The sequence below is a fragment of the Taeniopygia guttata genome, chromosome 19 (genome assembly GCF_048771995.1).
Source record: "Taeniopygia guttata chromosome 19, bTaeGut7.mat, whole genome shotgun sequence".
Taxonomy (NCBI): Eukaryota; Metazoa; Chordata; class Aves; order Passeriformes; family Estrildidae; genus Taeniopygia; species Taeniopygia guttata.
In genome coordinates, this window is record NC_133044.1 from 10,555,575 (window position 1) to 10,578,961 (window position 23,387).

General features: G+C 50.8%; 1 protein-coding gene across 4 annotated transcripts in view; it reads left to right on the forward strand.

Annotated features, from left to right (window-relative positions):
- The window catches only part of MTMR4 (myotubularin related protein 4), a 55,802-nt gene that overhangs the window by 7,217 nt on the left and 25,198 nt on the right, over positions 1-23,387 (forward strand). For 2 of the 4 annotated variants that reach the window (XM_072937231.1, XM_072937233.1), the window contains exons 2-3: positions 12,846-12,919; positions 23,209-23,298. In XM_072937231.1, the coding sequence (XP_072793332.1) occupies positions 12,917-12,919; positions 23,209-23,298 (93 nt within the window). In that variant the 5' untranslated portion in view covers positions 12,846-12,916. Of the gene's footprint in view, positions 1-11,928; positions 12,480-12,845; positions 12,920-20,538; positions 20,963-23,208; positions 23,299-23,387 lie in introns of those variants that run through there. The other 2 variants (XM_072937232.1, XM_072937230.1) reach the window with 2 other exon arrangements.

Sequence of the window (23,387 nt, forward strand, 5' to 3'; positions counted from 1 at the left end):
GATACTGGGGATTATTGCCCTGGAAGAGCAGATCTTTTGTCTCCCACAGCTGGTTGGGAGCACAAAGAACTGTGCTGGAGAGGAGCTTTGCTGCTTGCTGAAGGTGAGGGATGAGTCTTGGTGCAGGAAGGGGTAATTAGTAGAGCTGCCTCAGGCTGAGATTTTATGGATGTAAGGAGGAGCAGGGGCTGCAGAGAAACCTCTGCAGGACTTTGAGGCAATACATGACTAGAAGAACTGAATGGACGGGTCTGCTTTGGCCTGAAGAATTGGTCACGTCTTTCCTGGTGCCTGTGGCTGACTCATACCACTGAGTGTTCCTCGGGGAGTTGGTAGCTCCCAGCATCCAAGGTACTGTGCTTGTTATAGGGCAGCCTGGAGACATATTGCAGGCAGCTGCCAGAGGGAATGCCACGTTACGGGCAGGCAGCCAGCACAGGCTGGATGCAGATCCATGGGAAGTGGATGCCAAGGCTGGGATGTGCCAGTAAACGACTCATATCTCTCCCTGCTGTCCTTTGCACTTCCTTGGGCTAGCACAAGGTTATATTTTCCTTACCCTGTTCTTTGTTCTTTCCCCTTTCTGGAACTGGACAGTTAATCTATTGGGACTCTCCAGGGAGTGCCATTCTTCCCAGGATGCCAGTGAGCAGATGAATCCCTCTCTGCTGTCTCATGTCTGCATTTCCAGACAAAAGTGGGTAGCTAAGCACCTTTGGATGCTGGCTAAGATGATCCCAGACAGAGCCTGTTTTGCTCAGCAAAGAGAGCAAATTGAGATTATTTTTTAATGTGAAACTCTTGAATGCGGAGGTTCTATGCAGATTTTGCTCATTAGGAAACTCTGCAGAGAGCTTTTGTTGCCATTGCTAAATGAGGCAAAAGAGGAAGTAAAAGTGGTTCTGTGCTGTGAAGTGGATTCATAGTTTTCTTTTACAATAAACCACAGACTTATGGACAAGTGAATTCCCCATCTCCCTTTCTCTTTGTTCCAGTTCATCGTTCCTTCTTTAATAGGTGTTTTTACTAGAGGAATTCCCAGAAGTATGAGAGCAACTGTTCTTCCTGTGAGCTTGTCTTCTATTGAAATACAAGAGGAAATTCCTTAGACTTCTGTGAAAAGGTTCAATAGGTCTCATGGCAGAGGAAGTCACATTTTCAGCATGTTTTACTAATGACCAAGTACTCAAAACAGAAGTTGGAATGAACAGCCAGTTCCTCCTTGGAATTCCCTGGGGAGCAGCAGCCCAGCAGGTCCTGCTGCCCTTGTGCTGGCCACTCCTGCTTCCTCCCACCCTGCAAAATCCTACAGCAAAGGATTGCTACGGGAATGATAGAAGCTGGGAGTGGGATGTTCCACTGAGTGCTGCAACTCCAGCTTTCCATTCCACCTGTTCTCTGGAGCTGTGGGGCTGGAGCCCAGGATGCTGGCCTGTGTGGCAACATGGGCTGGAGTGAAAACACAGTGCTGGGGAAAACCTGGATTCAGCTGGAATTGCTGATAGAGCTGGCACTGGCTTCAGTGACTGTGGGGTTCCATCAGTGCATGTCAGTTATGCCCTGTCAGGAGGAAGGGAACTGCCTCGTGTTTGGGCAGAGATGATAAAAATCCCAGTGCTTCCTGAGATTTGTCTTTGTGTTAGATAAAGTCTGGTGCAATGCAGTCTTATCCTAAACCTTGCAAAGGTAGGAATTTGATCCTTAATGAGTTTTATTAGAGTCAGTTAGGAACCCTGTGTGAATTGCAGCAGATGAGAATCAGACCTCTGGCCCTCTCAGTACTGAGCTCAGCATGTGGCCACCTTCGTCCCTTGTCCTGCTGGAAGCTGCCAGCAGGGAAGGGACAGCGTGTGTGAATTTGAGCAGCTCTTGCTGCTAGATAAGCTGGGGACTTGCTATATATATCAAATTGCCTTCTCTTCCCTTGTATCAATTAGCTGGGGATTTCCCTTTCTAAGAGTGCCTTTGGAGCAGCCGGCATGGCCAGTGCTGTTTTTAGAAGCAGTTAAGCTCGTGCTTAGAGAGAGCACGAGATGGCAGCACTTAAGCTCAGCTGAACTTGCTGACCTGCCCACATCCTTTGAGATGAGGTTATTAATGAAAGCAGGTCAGTGTGCAAGGCACTACCTTCATGGGATTTTCCATTGCTGAAGTGCAAACCAGTTTTAAAAAGCTCCAGACACCTGGAAATTAAAGACCAAAGGCTCTGATTTAACCTTCTTAAATTTTGGGGGCTTGGGTGGGGTGGTGGGGAAGGGGAATTGTTAAACACCAGGTGAGGTTTTGCTTGGTTTTGGGAGGGATACCACCTCCAGAGAAGCCTCATGGAGGCCAGGTTTTCAAGTTTGTTGCCTGGTTGTGAAGAACGGCTGTGGCAACACAAAGCCCTGAGAGGGTTCCTTGGAAAGGAGGATGTCCAGGCTGTCGACATAATAAACCATCAGGAGACAGTGCCTGCAAACTCAGGGTTTCCATGGGAGCTCTGATCATGTTCAGGTTGGACATGCAATTGAAAGTGAGCTCTTAGTTTATTAATAACTCTCAAGGGTTTTCATCTCCTCTTGTGGTCTTCTGTAGCTTGATGGTAAAATCCTGAGCAGATGTTCATTGCTCTTTTTTAGAGGTTCTTCCTGTGAAAGGGGGAGCTGGGAACTTAATGTGATGATGGCACAATTATTGCAAGTTTTGGAGAGGAACTGGCTCTGCCCCAGGAGCGGGGAGGAGCATTCAGCTGTGTGTTCCCAGCCACATTTCAAGGGTCAGTGCTGCAGGGCCTGGCACAGGATCATCCTTGTTGCTTGTGAGAAGGCTGCTGGAGAAACTGGGCTTGGTCTGGGTGAGTCAAGAGAATAAATCCTGATGCTTCCTTGTCCTTCCTCTCAGACCTGCTGATGGTTTCAGTCATAGCTTTTTCACATATGTGTTGATGTGGATTACTAAAAGATGCTTTATTTTATTCCTGTGGAAGAAAACTACCCTTGGGGAAAACAGGCTTTCCTAAAAATTTTGCCTGTGGTGAATAGTGACACTTCAGCTCTGGCCTGGGGTCTGCCTCCAGCCAGCCAGCATGAGTTTCCAGAGCTGAGGAGCCTCAGCCAGAGCTGAAGCGTGGCTGTCACATGGCTGTGAATCCCAGTAGTGTTATGTGATCACCTGGAATAAAAGCAGTATTTTTTGCTTTCAGACACTGTTTCTACCAGGGGAGATTCCAGATCCTTGCAGGCAGGCACCACTTTAGATGCCAAAGGTGTCCTGGCTGCCCTTTACCAAGGGCTATAGTTCCCCGCATCTATCCTGTCCCCTGGCTGCAGGAACATGCCTCAGAAACATTGGTACTCCTAAAGTAACACCTCATGGGTATGTTTATGCACTTGTATAAAATAATAACAGTTACATTTGTAATAACAACAGGGCTGATGTTGTGTTGCTGCTGTTTGGTTGAAATTATTTTGAAGTACCCGCATATTGAATGCCAGGATATTGGACATGGGTGTTTGGGAAAGCCCTGAGCTTGGCTGGGCAACCTTGTAGTGGGGTAGGGAGGGGAAATGACACACTTCAAGACTTTATCTTTGGATTTCAAAGCCTTCTGGTGTGTTTGGGTCACATATCTCAGGTTTTTTTCTGCAGTCACAAAGATTGCCTTTCAGAAAAAACTGTGGCTGTCAGAGGCTCCCCAAGCTGATGGGAGTTAAAGGTGAATTCTCCTTGTCCATAATGAGAACTGAGTGTTTGCCTAGAGACCAGTTCAGACAGCACTTGTCTGGCCTGGAGGCTTGGGATGTGACCTCAGGAGTGCAGGCACCATTTCCTTGAAGCTGTTGCTGCTTCCTTGCCGAGGCTGAATTGAAGTCAGTGGGCGCTGTGGACGGAGGGGCCAGGGCAGCATGAGAGGGAGCCCCAGCTCACACATGGCTCCCTCCCTTCGGAGCTGCAGGACTCGGGAGCAGGCAGGAGCCTGGACTGCGGCTGGGATGGGTCCATCTGCTTTGGGTAGGGACCGGGCAATTGTTTGCACTTGAATAAAGACTTAATTGTGACTTGAGATGTCCCAACTGCTTTTTTAAAGAAAAGCAAACAAAGCTGGAGAACAACAGGCTGGAGTTACAGGCAACTTGGAAAATGTTTGCCAAAGCTGTGCTTCCCGTCTCTGTCAGTTGTTGGTTATGGAGTTCAGCTTGGAGCTTTAGCTTTTAATTCCTTCTCTGTCAGCTCGGGATGAAAGGCCTGTAGGGTGGGCATGGCACAGGGGCAGCAGGGCTCTCTCGGTCCGTGGTTCCTGCCATGGAAAACGCTTGTGGGCCTGGGCCGGCTGCGATGGGGATGAATCAGTGCGGTGATGGCAGCACCTCCTCCCCGCCCTGCGCTTTCCGAGCCCAGAGGAGGCAGGTGCTGCCCTGGCAGGGGACCATCCCCGGTGTGCTGCTGCCACCTGGTGCCACCGGCTGCCCCAGCCCCGGGGCTGCAGCGCCACAGCATCGGGAGGAGAGGGGAGATGAGCTGAGAAATTCCTGCTCCTGCTCCTGGCTCTGCTTCCTTCACAGTCATTGCATTCCCCTTGAAACTCCGATTTCACTGTCATTGATGTAAAGAGCAGAGTCAGCTGGCAGGCAGGCTGCTGAAATTAATTATGCTTAAATTCATTGCAGAGATGGATAGCAGTACTTGTTAAGGGTCTGGCAAAGTGCTGGGTTCTGTTCTCTTCCTTCATTATCCCGTATGTCTTGATGGCATCTGGGTGACACCACTGGACCCTGCAGCTGGGGTCTGTCAGAATCTGTCTGTGCACCCCCATCTCACAGAGTGCAAGGTTTGAAAAGGACCGTAAAGATATTTTTGTTCCATCTTGCACATGATATAAACTGTTTTCTGGCTCCTTATGTATCAATCTCTCCTGACTCCTGGCTGAGCAAGATGTGGCAGAGGAAAGGATGGGACAGACAAAATGCTGCTGGGGACATGGTCCTGCAGCTTGGATACACCTTATGGATCTCCCCCTCTCCAGTTCTTTCACTCTTCTGCAAAACAACTTGTCATTGCTCTGCTTTGACAGTGTCCCCAGGCTAAGCTGTCCCCTGAGCCTGACACAGAGGTGGCTGTCAGGTCTTGGCTCCAGGTGTATCCCTGGCCCAGCCTATCAAGTTCAGCAATTTTTAGAATTTGGTGGTGTTTTCCTCCCCCAGCATCTATTTCCCCTCCAGCTCTTTCCACACCCTCTTCTGCATTCCTGCATCTTTCCTTCCAAGGCTTCTACTGTTCCTTCCACCCTCACCAGTGCTCAGTTCTACACTGTTCAGCAGCACAAACCCCAACACTTCCTGTACCCCAGTGTTGCTCCTGCTCCAGTGGTGTCTGCTCAGCTCAGTGACCCCTGTTCCCACCAGCATCTCTGCCTCAGGGTCTGCATTGTTCTTCTCAAGCTCTGTGATCTTCAGCCACCTCATGTATTTCCTTTCCCAAAATTTCTCCTGTTCATTCTCCCTTTTGGCAGTGGTGCATCCATGGCAGCTCTAGGGTCCAGGCCTGCCCACAGCCATGCAGGCTCAGTGCTTGTGGCAGAGCTACTCTGGGCTTTGCTAAACCAGACCTTTGCTATTATTGTGCATTAAGCCTGTGGCTGCTCTGGGCACCCCTCTGATTTCTCCAACCTTCTTTCCCCTTCTTTTTTACTGCAGAGGACCTTGTTTTTTTAGAGAGGGAAGGACAAAATACCATGTCTGCATTCCCTCCTGCCTCTCTGCATTCTTCCTGGCACTCTGCTCCTTTCCCTGGACCAGGCGGCACAAGTTCTCCTCTGGTTTGCCCTCTGATCTCTGCCCCTGTGCTGCCTGTTCCCCCCTGTTGCACTATTCTTCTTTTCCCCTTGCTCAGTTTCTCACCTGCCTCTGAATCCTTCTCCATGCTGTGTAGTTTCTCCTCCGTTTCTCCTCTGCTCCTACTCACCTCCTACGCCTAATTTTTTTCCCCAATTCCATGATAAGTCCCTTGGACACAGCCCAGTCAAAGTGAAGTCCCTCATCTCCTCAGCCTGGAACTGCTGCTGCAAAAGCCCTGAGCTTGGCTAAATCTCCATGTTATTCTCCTCACCTTCACCATTTGGGAGATTTGATTCCGTGGCAGTTGTGCTCCTGAAATCCTGAACTCGCTCTGCCCGTTCTCTCTTTTGCTCTGCTCCTCCTCCTGCACTTCCTTGGGGATTTGCTGTCCCAGCAGGGCTCTGGTTTCTGTCCTGTTGCTGTGTGTAACCTTATCCTCACACACATTTGCAGCTGGCACAGGCATATTCTGTCCCTCTCCCCCTGTGCCTGGCTGTCAGTTACAGGCCTGGATAATCTGTCCCAGTGTTCCCTGTGTCCCTCTGTGGCTGATCCCGGCCTCCAGCATCCTCCCTGGACAGCTGTATGTGCTTGCCCTGGGAATAGTCATGAGGACCAGCCCTGGCCACATGTGGATGTGTTTTTTGAGGGCTTGAGGACTGCTGTGCAGTCAGGAGCATTCCTGGCTAGGGCAGCTTTCCCTGAACCCTGCAGTCCTGCAGAGAGCTGATTTATGTGTCCTGGCCTGAGCTCTTGGGAACAATCCGATGTTTGAAACCTAGATGTTCCCACTTGGAATGCAACTGAAGCCTCAGCAGCCTTCAAAGGAGTCATGATTACTTTGAAATATGAAGAAAAATGCTTTCAAGGTATTTTAATCATCACCTGAGTCCCGGGTTGGATGACCAGGAAGAGTTTGCAAGTTGTGACCTTCTCCAAGTGGCTGTAGGATGTGGTTCTGTGCCATGGGCTAAGTGAGGCAGTGGCCGTGTCTTGCTCTGTGTTGGCCTGAAGCCGTCCCCTGGAACTCGGGATGGGCCATGCAGTGGAATGGCAGGTGGCCTCCTCCCCTGGGGTAATTCCCCTTGCCCTCCTCACATCTCCAAGGTAGGGTAACTTTGAGCATGAGACTCAGTCTGTGATCCCAAGCCACTGATCCTGGAAAGAGCACCTGGATGTTGGAGTGTGCCGAGGGCACCATGGGCAGCTCAGCTTTCCCAGAGCCTGTGGAGATTCATGTATTCAGACCTGGACTGAAAACAACTTTTAATGGAGTTTTAAATACTCCAAGCAACCAAAAGGACAACTTTTCCCATAAGCTTGATGGAATTTATTCCATTCTGAAACTTCGTCTACTAGTAATTGGATTGAGATCTGTCCTTGTCAGCAGGACCAATACTTAGCATAAATACTGCAGTATATTGAAGAATTCTTTTGTTTTATTATCTTTGGGTTTTTAAGCTGCATAGGTGAGCTGGTTCTGCTTTGGATCAGTACATTGCATTGGTCTTCCTGCTCCAAGTGTGCTGGCTGAGCTCTGGCAGTTGTAGCCATGGTCCCAGCAGTGCTGGGGACAGAAGTGCCACCCATCAGTCCCCTCTGTCATCACTGCTATTATATATTTTTGCAGTGGACTTTTTGCAAGTCCCTGTTGAGCAGCGAATGGAGGGGTGCCTGTGAGATCCTCTGATCTGCACTTCCAGCAGCCTTTCATCCATGGGTAATTCTGCATCTTGGAATTCAGCCTTTCCCCCTGGTTAGACCATAAATTATGATCCCTTCACGCTACAGAGCAATCTGAATACTTTGGCAAATTGTCACCATCATCTGGTATTGCTATGACATTCGGGGGTTCTGGTAGCCCGATCTTTTCTTTTTAATAGTTATTCAGCAGTAAAAGAGTTTTGTTGTTGAAGAGCAGCTGGTCATGGCCTTCATTAGAAACAACCCTCTTAGCTGTAATTTTGTTTAAAATAACAAAAGACCAGCCCATACTATTTGCTTTGCATGTAACTGTGGGGTCTGACAATTACATTTTTAGCCTCTAATTAGTGGAAGGCTTGAGATGGCTGTTTCTGTTTCATTTGGGATCACAATAAGGCTAATAGCTTTCCTGATTTTTTCCTTCTAACTTCCCCTGTTTAATATTGGACTTGTTCTTCCCCTTTAAGTGCACCAGGACCAACTCTACCATTTTAGCTGAAATTAAAGCAAAAATCTCTGCCTAGGGCAGATGCTGAGTGCAGAGAGCTCTGCTCCAACTGCAAACAATGGCTGGAGTTTTATGAGCAATTAAAATCAAGTCTCCAAGCAGGGAGCGAGGAGCTGCCAGGGGCCACCCACCTCTCCTGGGGCACCCATGACACCCCTGCAGCCAGGGAACTTTAGCCAGCTCTTGCTCCCTTTCTCAGCTTTCCAAAGCTTCATGTGTGTACGTGTATGGGCACCCTCCCTCCTTCCTACAGGACCCCTGTTCCGTGCTGTGCTGGCAGGGAGCAGGTGCTGTTCCTCATTATTCTGTGCTCCCTCCACCCTGCTCACCGGTGTTAATCCCACTGTGCTGGAGGCACCTCAGCTTATTTCAGAGGTTCCTGTAAATTCACAGCACTGTGCTTTCATGGCACCTCTGTGACACCTGAGGAGGCAGAGGAAGTGATTGTCCTGGGTTTTGGCAGCCCAGTTGTTTGTGGGCATTGCTGTGATTCCCAGTTCCTGTCACATCCTGGCTTGATTGCAGCTGAGAGGGGACCTGGGTGTTTCAGTTCAGAGCTGCAGTTTGGAAAAGCAGTCCTTTCCCAGTGTGTGTGTGTGACAGTCTGGCCAGGGCTGAAGGCTGAGCATCCTGGAAGATGCAGAGAGAGCTTGGTCCTGGCCAGGTTCTTCCAGCAGCCTCTTCCACCATCTGCAGGGAATGGGGACAGAGGTTTCCAGACACTGCTGCAGTCCCTGCCCCTCTGTGTCTCACCAGGAGGGCCGAAGATCCCTGGAGGCAGCAGTGTGGTTGCATAAGGAAGTGTGGTGTGAATCACACGAGCAAGAGGCTATGGGAGAGCAAATGAAGAATTTTACGAGTGTTCTCAACTCTGACACAGCTTTATTAGCTGAGGGTTTGTCTCCCAGACTGAGAGTTCCAGAGGAGGTTACAAGCTGTAAAAATGCTCAAGATAAGTGAATTATTTTCCCTACTTCCCCCAGCCCAGGTGTGACAGGTGGCATCACCTCACCAGTCCCACCAGCAGCACCAGTTCCTCCCTCCTGTGCTTCCCTCCAGTGAGCTACGGGGAGGGCAGGCAGCTGCTGGCCCCGTGCTCTGCCTGTGACTGCACAGCAGCAGAACAGCCTGGGGCTCTGGGCTTTGGGGTGACTTGAGGGTGAAAAAGCTCAACATGAGCTATCAGTGTGCCAGTGACAGGACAAGGAGGAATGGGTTCAAACTGAGAGAGGAAACTTAGGTTAGCTATATTGGGAAGGAATTCTCTGTGAGGGTGTAGAAGCCCTGGCACAGGGTGCCCAGAGCAGCTGTGGCTGCCCCTGGATCCCTGGAAGTGCCCAAGGCCAGGTAGGTGGGGCTTGGACCAACCTGGTCTTGCCCATGGCAGGGGCTGGAACAAGATGAGCTTTAAGGTCCCTTTCAACCGAAAGCATTTTGTGATTCAGTGATTCCATCTGCATGTGAAAGGCCATTGTTCTCTTTTATCTTCAGTGCCATCCTTTTTGTCTTGGCTTTCTCTGTCCCTGGTTCCCTCTTCATTTAATTCACCTTGGAATAGCAGGTAGCCAACCCCAGCCCATCCCCTGTGACCAAGATTTTAAGGGGAGCTTCTGTCCCAGATTTTGGGGGATTCCAGCCTCTTGCATGGGAAGCGTCTCCTTGTGCAGGTCCAAACCTGACTTCCAGAGGAGAAGTTGGTGCTGGACAGCATTGCTGGGTCCTGTGGGCAGCTGCCACCTCTCTCCCAAGGGCTGGAGACCCTGGGCTAGAGGCCACAGGGGCAGAGCCAGCAGCCAGTGGGACACAGCAGCCTTTGAAAGGAGGAGGGCATGGCCTGAAACAGAGGGATTCATTTTAAGCCAGCACAGGAGCACATGGAACTGGAGAAGTGCTTGAGTGAGACTGCCTGGTAGCCTGGGCCGAGTGTCATTCGGGTAAGGCTGGAGGTCCCCAGAGGTACAAGCAGTACTTGGATTTTTGTGGCATCTTCTGGTTTTTTTTTCCTCACCCCAGAAATCCTGAGGAACCCCTTCAGCTTTGCCCCTGCTCCCACAGGAGGAGGAAGGCCCAGGGGACAGGGGAGCAGCAGCATTCCAGCAGGCTGAGCTCATGGGGCCAGGAGTCCTGCTGCCATGGATTGCCTTCCTCTTGGGCAACTGGCTGTCCAGAGAGCTGGGGGATGGGAGTGAGGAAGAGCCTCCTCAGTCATGACACAGCCACAGAGTTTCAGTTTCTGCTTATTACTGACTTGTACAAGGAAGGAACTGAGAAACTGTGCTGGCCATTAGCAGTGATTGGGTACATTGGTACAAAGCACACTGCAGGAACGGTATTCCTGTTTTCAGTGTTGTCAATAATTCAAGTGTCTTCAGATTTAGTGAAAAAAGCATATTTAACATTTTTCTTCCCTTTTTTATTTACAAACTAGTTGTGCTTCTCACGTCACTAGCAAGTCACCAGTTGGCAGTGACTCTCCTGGTAGCTCCTGCTGGAGGCTCTTTCCTCTGTGGAGTCTGATTTGTGAGATCATTTGCTGAGTAGTGGGAAAAAGGCTTTTATAGTTCAAAAGAGCCAGACTGATTTGCATTTGAAGGGTGATAGTGCAGTATTTGGCTTTTTCTGTTTTCATAGGAAATTTGATTCCCAGTGTGTGGTTTTTTCATAGTTTCCTGGAACCTGGTGATGTGCTTTTAAATGTAAGGTAATATGAAAGAATGTTTTGGGTTGGAAGGGACCTTACAGACCATCTTGTTCTACGCCCTGCCCTGGGCAGGGACACTTCCCACTGTGCCAGGCTGCTCCAAGTCCTGTCCAGCCTGGCCTTGGGCACTGCCAGGGATCCAGGGACAGCCACAGCTCCTCTGGGCACCTGTGCCAGGGCCTGCCCACCCTCCCAGGGAACAATTCCTAACTCCCAATATCCCATCCATCCCTGCCCTCAGGCAGTGGGAAGCCATTCCCTGTGTCCTGTCCTCCATCCCATGTCCAGCTCTCCTGGAGCCCCCTGAGGCACTGAAGGTGGCTCTGAGCTCTCCCTGGATCCTTCCCTTCTCCAGGTGAACACCCTCAGCTCTCCCAGCCTGGCTTCAGCACAGAGGGGCTCCAGCCCTCAGAGCAGCTCCATGCCCCCATAAAGATAAGAATCAAATGTAGAGATATACTGCACGAGTCTAGAGTCCTTTCTGATCTGCCATTCCTTTCTCCTGTCCTTTCCTGTCAAGTGCATGGTGGGATGTGAGAGATGACCTGAAAGGCCAAGGATAACAATTCCAACCTGGGCACAGCAGGAGCAGGGTGGGAGCAGCTGCCTCACTGTGGGAATCACATCTCAGCAATGAGTCTTGCATGCTGGCGTTCAGCTTGGCCTTCTGATGTGTGGGTGGCAAACCTGACTTAATTCTGGGCTGGGAAGGAAATCCCTGAGCAAAGGAAAGCCTTGGGCAGGTATTCAGAGCTCTTCTGTAGCCAGCACAATTCCTGAGTGGTGGAAGGAGGGGGATTCCCAGCTGGGGTGTGTTGTGTGAGATGTTTGAGTAATCTCCAATGGCACATTTGTTGGCATTTGTATTTCACCTGAGGAGGAGAAAGGTTAAAATTAATAGTGGCAAAATTTACGGAGGACCTTGAGCATTCCCAGAGTTCTGACATGCTACAGGGAACTGGCAGAAATCAGGTTGGGCTGGTGAGTTCTGAGCCATCCTCAAGCTACACTGAAATACTGAAGATCCCTGTTTAAAATGTCATTGTATTTAAAAACATTGGGACACACGCATGGAGATTTCTGTGCTGCTTCACAGAATCCCAGAATGGTTTGGGTGGGAAGGACCTTAAAGCCCATCCCACCCCCTGCCATGGGCAGGGACACCTCCCACTGTCCCAGGCTGCTCCAAGCCCTGTCCAGCCTGGCCTTGGGCACTGCCAGGGATCCAGGGGCATTGGGAGGCTGCTCAGGCACATGAGTGGTACCAGGACAGGAGTGCCCAGGGCTCAGCCCATGCCCGCTCTCAGTGTTTAATTGTAGATAATTCCATCCCCTCTATGAGGGCTGGAAGAGCAAAGCAGAGGCAAAATGTGGGCAGATGAGAGAGATGTTGGTGATCAACTGATCTTGTATTGGAGACATCTGATACATTTGGGGAAGGATCTCTTCCTCCATGGGGTTCCCAGGATCACTGGTGGGAGCATCTGGTTCTATTGGAAAAGGTCTTGGAGCAGGACCTTGTTCAAGTCTTGCTGCATGGCTTTTCCCTTCTTTTACAGATGCCCCCTGTGACCTCCCTCAAGCAGGGCAAAGCTGGCAGAAGGACCTGCTGGTTTTTCTTGGTACTTGGAGCGCTTGCACCCTGCCCCACCTTCCAGGCAGGACCCAATTGGATTTAGAGGTGTCTTCCTCCCAGGACCAGAGTGATCTTCTCCAAACACTCAAGTTCCCTGTGAAGAATCTTCCCCAGGTCCTTGAACCACAATGACCAAGTCTGTCTTCCTTCGGCTCCCTCCTGCATTCCCCCAAAGTGTGGGTTTTGTGCTTGTGGGGCACAGGTTGATGTGTTCTTATGTGACAAATCCTGGGTACTGTGTTAGTGAGCAACCAAAAGGATTTGGTGTCTTCCCCTGACACTGAATCTGGTTCCCAGCAGCTCATGGAAAAGGCACAAAACAGAAATTGGCAGGGACAGGGAGAGACTGGGCACTGGCCTTGGGGGTCTTGATTTTTTTTCCCTGTGTTCACACTGGAGTACCATTACTGTACTTTAAATTTCGTAACTAAATTCATATAAGCTAAACTTCTGCTCTGGGTTGTCTCCTCTTTGCTGCAGGTGAGACTTGTGGAAGAACAAGAAGAGACTGAGCTGTGATTGAACCAGGAGGGTTTGGACGGTGTCTGAGGATGGTGAGTCCATGTCCTATTTCATCTCTACAAGATGGACATTGAGGGGCTAGGGTGTGTCCAGGGCAGGGAACTGAGCTGGGAAGGGGCTGAAGGAGCCCCAGGAGCAGCTGAGGGAGCTGGAAAGGGGCTCAGCCTGGAGAAAAGGAGGCTCAGGGGGGACCTTGTGGCTCTGCATAGCTCCTGACAGGAGGGGACAGCCGGGGGGGTCGGGCTCTGCTCCAGGGAACAGGGACAGGAGGAGAGGGAACGGCCTCAGGCTGGGCCAGGGGAGCTCAGGGTGGATTTTTGGGAAATTTGTCACTGAAAGGGCTATCCAGCCCTGGCACAGCTGCCCAGGGCAGCGTTAGTGTCTCTGCCTGGATGAGTTTAACAGCCCTGTGGATGTGGCACTTGGGGACATGGGTTAGTGGTGGCCTTGGCAGTGCTTTGGGAATGGTTGGACTCGTTGGATCTTAAAGAGCTTTTCCAACCTTAATGATTCCATGATTCTGGTCTGCCTTTGTCCTCTGTGGGTGGTCTTGTTCTTTGTGTGTCCAAATCTTGTACTATTGCTAAATGTAGGAGAAGAAATACAAGTATAAGCAAGAAGAGTGCAACAGTATTGTGTATTATATACTATAATATAATAGAGAGGATTTGTCACTGTCATCAAGATGCTGTTAACAGGAAACATTTATTCTTCAATCTCTTATTGGAATATATTGGGAAAAAAAGTAAAAAAGACTGAAACCCCCTTCTGTCTCCCTGTACTACTGACATAGTCATCCAGTTTTTGTGGCTTACTGATTTATTTTTTCTTTAAAACGTACTGCTGGGGTTTCTTATTGTGTTCCTCTGTTGCCTCTCAGTGAAGGATTTCACACCATGTTAATAACAGCTCTGGTGCCACCAAAGAAGCAGAAATTTCACAAGAATTAGTCACAGAAAAATGTGGCAGCAAAGAATCTGAACCACAGCCAAAGCAGCCAGATTGCTGATAAACTCGGATAAAGGGCCTCTAATACCTCCAGCAAGAAATAACCCAAAATACAAGGGATCTGCTGGGAGGAAAAAAGCTGGAGACTGGGAATGTTGAAAGATATGCTGAGAGTGTCCTGAGGGGGTTAGTTTGAAGAGGGGTGATCTGCATGTGGGCTGTGGGTGGGCAGAGCCTGAACTTGCTGCAAGTGATATGGATCAGCACCAGCTTCGTGGTGTTGTGGGGGAAAAGGTGCTGAGGAGAACTGCAGAGACAGACAAAGGGCTGGAAATTCAGACTGAGGGCACGAACATTTAGGTTAAACATGTTAGAAAAAATTAAAGATAAAAATCTGGCAGGGTGCTCGAGGAAATGGCGATGTCTCCTGAGGGTTTGTCCCCGATGCATTTTGTTAACTGGAATAGGAAAGGAAATGTGTTCTCTGCATCAGTTAAGCTCTCAGCTCGAGTAGTCACACACTACTTTTTGCTGTAGCCCCTGTCCACATGCTCCTTGGTGCTGCCTCGAGATCTCCTGTGCTTCTTGCTGGAAGAGCTGATCCCCATGCTGCAGGATGAGGAGCTTAGTCTGGGGTGAGGAGGTGAACATTCTTGCCTGCCAAAACCTGACAAAGGGCCTCCCACTTCAGCTTGGAGCTGCCCTGGTGTCACATTGGAGGTGTAAAACCCAACAGCTCCTCTGGGTGGGATTGAGGTGAGAGGGATGCAGATGTATCCAGATACGAATGAAAAAAAGGGAATAAACACACGGAAAATGCATCAAAAATCCCCCCAGGAAATACAGAGAAGGCCAGACTGGGTCCCCTGAGGGCAAGGCTAGTCAGACACTGAGTGCCAGTGAATGCTGCAGGGGTGTGTGACTCAGGTGTGTGCCCTCACCTGGCAGGACCTGCAGCTCAGGGACTTGATAATCCAGCAACTATTTATTGATGTTTTATGAGCCCTTGGTAGGTTTTCCTTTCATTAATTCATCAGGCTTTTAAAAACCAGGTGAAGATTTGCAGTTGTGTCAGAGCTGTGCTGCCGAGCACCTCTTGCTTTGTTTTGGAACCAGCTCCGTGTTGTTTTGGCTGGTTCTTGTATTGGGAGTAACAATAAGGTGTGGCACTGCCTCTGAGCATCTCCTGCCCTTCAGGATTTTGTACATCTCCACACATGCCCCTTAGACATCTGAAGAGCTCTAGTCTTAAATTCGCTGTAGCAAAGCCACCTTTAGTTCTCATCATCCCTCCCTGGACCTGGTATTTTTGGGGGTTTTTTTTTTGTTTTGTTTTGGGTTTTTTTTTGTGACAGGGATTTGGTTGGTTGGGTTTTTGTTGTTTTTCTGGTTGGTTTGTTGTTGTTGTTGTTTTGGGGTTTTTTTGTTTTGGTTTTTGGGGTTTTGTTTGTTTGTTTTTGTTTTGGTTTTTTTTTTTTAGTACAGAGACTGGACTTTTGAATTTACTAAAACATATAAGCTTTTCTTTTTCCTGAACTCCCTTCCTGTGTCTGGACAGACCTTACCCCAACCTGGTCCTGCCCACCCTTATGTGTAATCATCATTTGATTTCTTCTACACGAGAGGGTTTCCTTATCAGTACCCTAAGATACCTTTACTGTTTCGAAGGATCTTCTGAAAAGGTTTTTTGGTGGTTTTTTTTAATATTTTATTAACATGCTCCTGTGATCTTTTTAATTTTTTTGTTTTTCATTTCAGAAAAAATAAACCAAGCACGAAAAGCCCCTCTCATTTCACCCACTGTTTTGGGAAGAGACTATGGGCTTTTTGTCTCCCATGGCAAGGGAGAGAAAGCAACTTGGTAATTGCAAGCTGTAGAAATAAGCACTTACCTCCACCCTCTTACCTGAGCTTCTGTCAGCAGAAGGCAGAGAGCTGATGGAAACTCCTGCCAGCCTCCTTGGAGTCCTTCTGTGACCTCTCTGGAGGGCTGTGGCTGCTGACTTAGACACAGGGAGGGCTGGGCTGTGGGTTAAGGGGTGCCTCGGAGCTGGCTGGATTCCTGTTCCCTGCTGTGTGCTTCCTTAATTCCCTGTGCTCACAGCAGGCTGAGGCCACAGCACCAGTGTCCTGTGGTTAGCAAGGCCAGGCCCAAAAGCTTTGCCCTTATTCAGCAGCACCCCAGATGTGCCTCACCACCTGCTCTTCCCTTTCTGCTGCTCCAGCTTCTAGTGGTCTAGTGTTAACAGCTTGGCTTGCATGACTCTTCCCACTTTTCCCCAAAACTAGCTGTTGATGGGAATGACCTTGAAGACAGCACTAGTGCTGGTTTAATGCTGACTAATGGAGCCCTAATGAGCACTTGGTACCTTAATACATTACTTAAAACTAACCTGGCAGGTGTGTTGGTGCAGGTGCTGTGCTGGCACTCAGTGCTCAGCTCCCACAGCAACATTCCCTCTCCTGACTGCTGGCATACTGGCACTGTAGGCGTCTGGTTCTTACCCTCTGGAGGGGCCCATGACTTATCTGAGGTGGGCATTGGCAGCCGCCCCTCATCCCCTTGTGCTGGTGCATGGAGTTGACAGCCCATGACTTGTGCCCTTTTGTCCCTCTCCTCAAAGGTTTCTTGCAGCATATTCAGTTCCATGCTCACCTCTGGGCACCTTTCTGAACAAATACCAAATGCAGTATTACAGATCTATAAATTATTCTGTCATCCTATCCAGATTAAAATATGACACCCACCATCCCAGTCCTGATTTATGGGGTATAAAACAGTAAGTTCTGTTTGCACAGGTTTAAGGGTTCATTTCCACCTCAGGCTAAGCAGCCTTTCAGTTCACCCACAAACCTCCCTAGGCTTTGAGGAAATGAACTATTTATGAAGGGGGACCTGAAACAAAGATACCCTTTGTGCAACAGAAGTAGGGGAGGCAGAACAAGAAGTGCCTTTGGCCACAGCTCATCAGTCTCAGCATCAGCTTATGGAGAGAGAGGGAAATACATGTCTGAGTGCAGCTCATCTCACCCAATGCCTGGCAGAAAGAGAATAAATTTTAACTTTTAGAGTGAGATAAATTATGCAAGTCTCTCCCTTCCCCATTTCACCTGGAAAAAAAGACCTAGATAACCAGTTCCTAGTTTGATCTTCACTGAAAAGAAATACCCAGACCTGGAAGGCTCTATAGTAGAGTATCCTGATGGCCTCTCTACTGTTGGAGCCCCTGGCTATCAGACAGAGCTTCCCTGGCTCCCACTGACTTATTTCTCATGTCCTGGAATTCCCTTTCCAGGGCAGTCACCTCCTCCTGCCAATTTTTCTGTCCGTTTTCTCCAGCTGGAGGCGGATCAGGCCAGTTGTGCAGTGGATACCAGGGACAGGGCTGTGCATGCAGATTTCTGCCAGCCCTTGCCTTCCCTCCCCTCCATCTGTAGGGTGATGCCCTGTGCTGGCGTGAGGAAAAGCTCACCCTTAATCTATAGAAGGGATGGGTGTGGTGCCTTCTACCTAAGGAGAGAGCAATTTTATTTGTGGTGCCAAAAAGACATAAAGCTACGCTGGGATTGGGAATGGTGTGCATGTCTGTGGAAGGCTGAGTCAGGTGTGCTGGCAGCTCTCTACAGTCAAAGGGACCGGTTTTTCTCTTAGAATCATGGAATGGTTTGGGTTAGAAGGGACCTGGCCAGGTGGGAATTAGCTGCTCCCAGGCCCACACTTTCCCAAACTTGCAGAAAGTGGGGCAAAGCAAGGGTGAAATAGGATTTCATGGCAAAATTATTTGTTTCAGGATGCTGACTGGCTCCAGACCACAAGAGATATTTCAGCATCCTGATGCCCGTCCTGTGCTCCCAATGCAGATTCCTTGGGCAAGTGGGACCAGATGTTCCCTGTGAACCCTGTGCCACAGGCTGGGTTCCTGGTGCATGTATGTGTCTCCATAAGGAATGTCATCTCCTTCGGAGGCTGCAGGCTGGCCCCTTGAGTGCCAGTCCTATCTTTGCCAAGCACTGTATCATCTCCAAGCCTCTAAATCCCTTTTGGGACCTTCAGGAGAAGGCTGCAAGCTGTTTACCTGCAGTGTGGATCCAGGAAGGGTGGGAGGAGCAGCACAGGAACAGTGGGCATTGCTGTGGGAGGGAAAAGGGGCAAATCACTGCCAGCTGCCCTTAAGAACATGCTGCCCACATTATATTTGCCTCCTCCTCCTCAGAATTGAGAAACACTTGTAAGGGTGGTTGGGAGATGGTGAAGGAGATCTCTCTCTCTGCCTACATGAACACACACACTGAGAACACTCAGAGGAGCCCAGCTGTGTGAAATAACCTTCTCTTCTTCTGTGATTTGTGACAGTGGAGAAGAGAGCCCAGCTGGGGAGGCATCCGAGGTGGCATTTAGGAATTCCCTCTGGCTAAGCCAGCTAAGGAGTCTGGAGCACTCTGCAGTCCTGTGCTGGGCTGCCCAGCACCACTCCTGCCTTTGCCCAGGTCACTGGAGGGAAAGGAGTGCAAGTATTTTGGGAACTCTTGAAGGAAGTGAAAGCAGAGTCTGTATAAAGTTCCTCTTGAAAGTCTGTGAAGCCACTAAACTTCAGAATAACATTTTTGCTCTGCACTAGGCTCAGTGCTTGGGTAGAAGTTTCTAAGTAATGTGTGAGTCTTTTTCTGATACTAAAAGTGCAAAAATATTTCAGTGAAAGCAGAAGTTCTATTTGTGAACGTTCAGGTCAGCTTAGGTTGGAAATTCAGAGTACTGATCTGAAGAGCAGCCCTTTAACTCTGCACAGCTGCAGCTTAGCGGGGTTACAATGCAAATAATCCCTGTGCCAGGTTCTGAACTGAGCCTTGCCCCTAAAAATCTTACTGTTGGTTGGAGCAAACCTCTTACCTACCTTGTCCGTGGTTTTGTTTGTTACAGACTCTGTTCTTGTGCTGTGTGCTCTTAACAGCAATGTGTACTCGCACTCTGCCCAAGAGATTCCTGGACTTCAGCTGTTCCCCGAATGTGCTGTGTTGCTTTTCCCCTGATACATGTAAAAAACCCAGTAAATATTTGCTTTCCAGTGTTTCTAGCCACACTTTCTCTCCAGTATAAAAGGTTCCTTGAGCTTTAGCTGCTCTGGTTTCTCTCAGCATTCCCTCCAGTGACCCAGACAAAGGTCACCTGCAGGGAGCAGAGCACTTCTCCTGCCACTCACTTTTGGCCAAGACAAATCTGTAACCTCATCCATAACCCTCTGTCCTTATGTGCAACCCTCTGTTTGTGTCCATAACCCTCTATTCTTGTGTTCTGGTTTGTGGGTGCCAACTGGTTCAGGTGCCCCAAGGATGAGCAATGCCTGACATCCACCCACTGTGCTCCATGTAAATGGTGGAGTGGGGCAAAGCAAGGGTGAAATAGGATTTCATGGTTTATCTGCAGGTGTGGCTATGTGTTCATCTAAGTCTTTTATCCTAAGTAGTGAAACTGGTGTAACCATGTGAGTCTGTGGGATTGTTTTGCTAGGAAGGGAGCTCATGGAACTGAATTTTGCCCTGCAAATAACAGTGAGCAGCATGTCTGGGTGTAACAAAGTTGTCCCTTTAGTCGAGGCAGCTCTGAATACTCTAACCTTGAACAATTTTGCTGAGAAATGCTGAAGTCTTTTATCTGACTTGAGAAAAGCTCTTTGAGATCCCATTGGTATTGCTGGGGAGAGCAATCTGCAGTACCTTTGGGGCAAACACATCTAAGATGAGCTCAGTGGCTACAGGCTGTGCTCTGTTTGGATTTGTGTTTTGGGAGCAAAAAGCTGATGTGATTTGAGCCATTTAGTGGGGCCTTTGAGGACTGATGAAGGGTCAGGTTTTAATTTTGCATTCTAACAGAGATTCTCCCTCTGGCTCAGTGGTGGGGGCAGAATAGCAGCTGATGGTAGAAATGAAGATGGGGTTGCCCAGGAAGATGCTCCTGTGGTTCCTGAGATAGACTGTGACCTGGGAGCTGTTTACTCCTGGGCTTGATGAACAACAGGTAGTAAAGGTGAGCTCGTAGGGGGCTGGTGTTGGGAGGTTGGGTGCTCAGCCACAGCATTTCCTGCGCCCATGGCCTTACCCTGTGTCTGTGAGTATTTCCAACGGGAGCTGGGGAAACTTCACATGGGAGCTAAGTGTCCAAGTGGTCAATGAGAGGAGCCTTGTCCACTCCAGAGCCCAGGCTCCAGCACACAGGTGCTGGTGGGACATCTGACTAGTCCCTATGGACATGAAGCTCCCGGGAAAGAGGGCTTTTCGTCTTGGGAGTGTTAAATCACTATTCAACATGGTGAATGCAGCAGGACAGCCCCCTTATTCTCATCTCCCGCTCCAGGCACAGAGGACTGCTGGAAGATAGAAGGCTCAGGGGTGCAGTCACACATCCTGGCTGAGCTTCTGGGAGCAGGGCAGCTGCTGAGGGCTCGACACTGGAGTGGGGGGCTGGGGACAGAGGCCTCGGGGCAAAGGGCTTGATGCTGGGGTGGAGAGGTCAGCACGGGGTTGAAGGGTTCAGGGCAGAGGGTTTGATGGCAGGGTGGAGGGCTCGGAGCAGAGGGCATGGAGCTGGAGCAGAGGTCTCAGTGCTGGTGTGGGGTCAGTGGGCTCTGGGAAGGCTCCGTGCCGGGCTGCAGGGTGGAGGGCTGGCGGTGCCGGGCACGGAGCCGCCTTCCCGCTATTGTTGCCGGCGCCGCCATCGGTGCGGCCCGAGGCAGGAGCCGGCGGGAGCAGCGGCCCGGGCCGGGAATGCCGCTCCTGGCCGAGGAACGGGCCGTGCCCGCGGTGCCGCCCCCGCTCCATTTTCTGTCTCCCCGTCACCGAGACGCTCAGATGGCAGAGCGGCGCTCGGCGGTCCTGGGAGGGAGGTGGAGTCTGCCCATCCTCCGCCCGCCCTCCCTCCATTGTCGGCGGCGGCACCGGCACCTGCTCGGGCCGCCGGCGGCCGGGATGCTCCTGCCCTTCCTGGCGGAGCGGGGACGCTGCCGCAGTGCCGGGGCCGCAGCTCGCAGCCGGAGCGAGGAGATGCTGCTTGTGCCTGCCCGGCCCTGCTGCCGCCTCGGGAAATGAACATGAGTCTGCCAGGCCGCGTCTCCTGCTCCATGCTCAACTGCTTTGTAAGTGCTGCTTTTTATTCCCCTTCTCTCCTCCGTGGAAGCGGGGCCGTAAGCCAGCTGCGCTCTCCAACTCGCATGCCGCTGGAGGCATCGCCTGGATCGGCCCGGGGAGAAGGCGGACCCCCTTTCTTGGCTCTCACATGCTGCCGGAGGACGGCGTGGCCCGTCCCTGCTGCCCTGCCGGGCCCAAGGGCACAGCAGTGTCCGGCTGAGCCCAGACAGCCCTGGCCGCTGGGCTGGGCCCCGCAGGCTCTGCGCCCTGCCTGGAGCAGGGAATTACCGTGCGAGAGCAGCCAGCCCCGAGCCCCCGCCCCGCCCTGCCCGCGGCCGTGCGGGACCCCTCCGGTGCGCTGCTCCGCTGTGCTGTGCGGGGTCCTGTGCTCGGCGCCTTTTGCACCTTCAGCGAGAGGGGTTTTCCTGCTCTGAGCCTTCCTGGAGGCCCACCCTCAACCCCCCAGGGCACTCCTGGCCAGATGGGCTCCGAGGGCTTCAGGAGGCTTGTGGAGACAGCAGCGTGCTGACCTCCACTCTGCTGGTAGCAGGGATGGGGCTGTGGCAGGAGGGGATGCTCGGCCTCTGCCTTGCCCTGTGCTGCAGGCGAGGAGGGACTCAAGGACACCCAGGCGGGTGGAGAGCTCAGGCTGCCCTGTTCCAGTTCCTGCTGCTCCCTGGGATTTCTCTGCGAGCTGCAAAGTGAGGATGGGAGAGCATCTCTGCTTCCTGGCTGCTGCACCGGCACATGGGCACACACCTTCTCTTTGTGCTCTTCTGGGCTGGTGCCTCAGCCTTGCAGTGAGCCACTGGCAGGAGGGACCCCAAGGCCCCCGTGGTCTCCAGTGAGCACTGGCTGCTGCTGGAGCTGGTGCTGTGCTCTGTGTCCCTCACAGCATGGTGACAGGGGCAGTGCCTTTGCCTCCAGCTGGGCCTGATGCTGAGTTTTATGAAGGCTCTAACAGCATGTTACATGCATGCAGGTTCCTTGGATGTGGGGTGGGAGGGGTCTGGCTGCCCCTCTCTGACATCCTGGGAGCACCTCAGGCCAGGCTCTTCCTTCAGATGCTGAGGCTTTAGCACCTGTCAGTAACACAAGAGGATTCAGCATCATTTGAAATATTTCTGAGCCAGAAGGATTGAGATCTCATTTCTTCAGGTTGAAATTGGGATTCTGACTTGGGTGGCATATCCAGAAAGATATGTCATTTGAAAATATTATTCAGTGCTTACAGAACACAGTGTTTCCTGGTAAATGCTAGAGCCTAGAACTAGAGTTTTGAAAAAAACATTCCGACACCAAATACATGTGGAATTAGCACCATCCTGGACTCCCAGCAGTGAGCATCTGCAGCTGAATGTCTGGGTGCCACTCCTTTGGGCAGCAGTTCAGTGCTGTGACATGGCCTGGGTGAGGGTTGGTGAAAATTGGCACCAATGGTTCACACCAGAGCTCAAGGAGCATTGGGACAATGGTGGGATTTGGGGTGTTCTGTGCAGGGCCAGGAGTGGGACTTGATGATCCTTATCCCTTCCAGCTCATACCCTGATTGTATAATGAAGATTCTTGTGTTCCAAACTGAGACATACACTCCACTTGTCAAGGATGGCATGTGCAGGTTCTGTGTGACCATCCTGAGGCCTCTGTGGGTTTTCTCAGGTGTCCATCTGAACAGGGTCAATATGTCCAGCTGCCCTGGGCTTGGTGCTGGCACCAGTCAGTAGTGCCTGTTGTGAGTTATGTGCACTGGGGTGCAGTTGTGGTAGGGTTGTAGGTTGTTCACAGTTGTATCTTCTCCAGAAGATTCAGGCTCTTCCCAGATTTCTTTGGTGTGAGAGGGAAAACAAAAACTCCCAAAACAAAGCAGTCCTTAAGAGAAGGAAGAGTAGGCTGACACTGGACTGTAGATGGAAACCCTCTGTGTCATGGTGTGTGTGCTCTGGTGCCATGGAGCAGGTAACGGGAACAGCTGACGTGACAAGTTGCTGTCACATCGATCTCCTGTGGCCAAGGTGTGTCTGCTTGACTTTCCAAACACCACTCAGCTGGAAGAGGCGGGACTCGGAGGCTTCAGCATTTCACTGTGCTGTGGGCACTCTGCAACAATCTGGGGTCTGAAGGCAGAACAGACATTTCCATGCACAGGTATCCCCAAGTTCCTGGGCTGCCAGAAGTATCCAGCAGCTTCAATTTTTGGCTTTCACAGCGTGTTCTGGCCGAGGCTGTCTGACTGTGTGCTCTGTTTGCAATGCAGGGTGAGGAGGGCCCTCCCAGTTTGGAGTACATCCAGGCCAAGGACTTGTTCCCCCCGAAGGAGCTCATAAAGGAGGAGGAGTCACTGCAGGTAAGGAAGCAAAACCACCCAAACAGCTCAGGGAAGTGCAGGCTGGGCTCTGCAGAGCAGCTCTCCAGCCCAGCACATCCTGGAGGCCG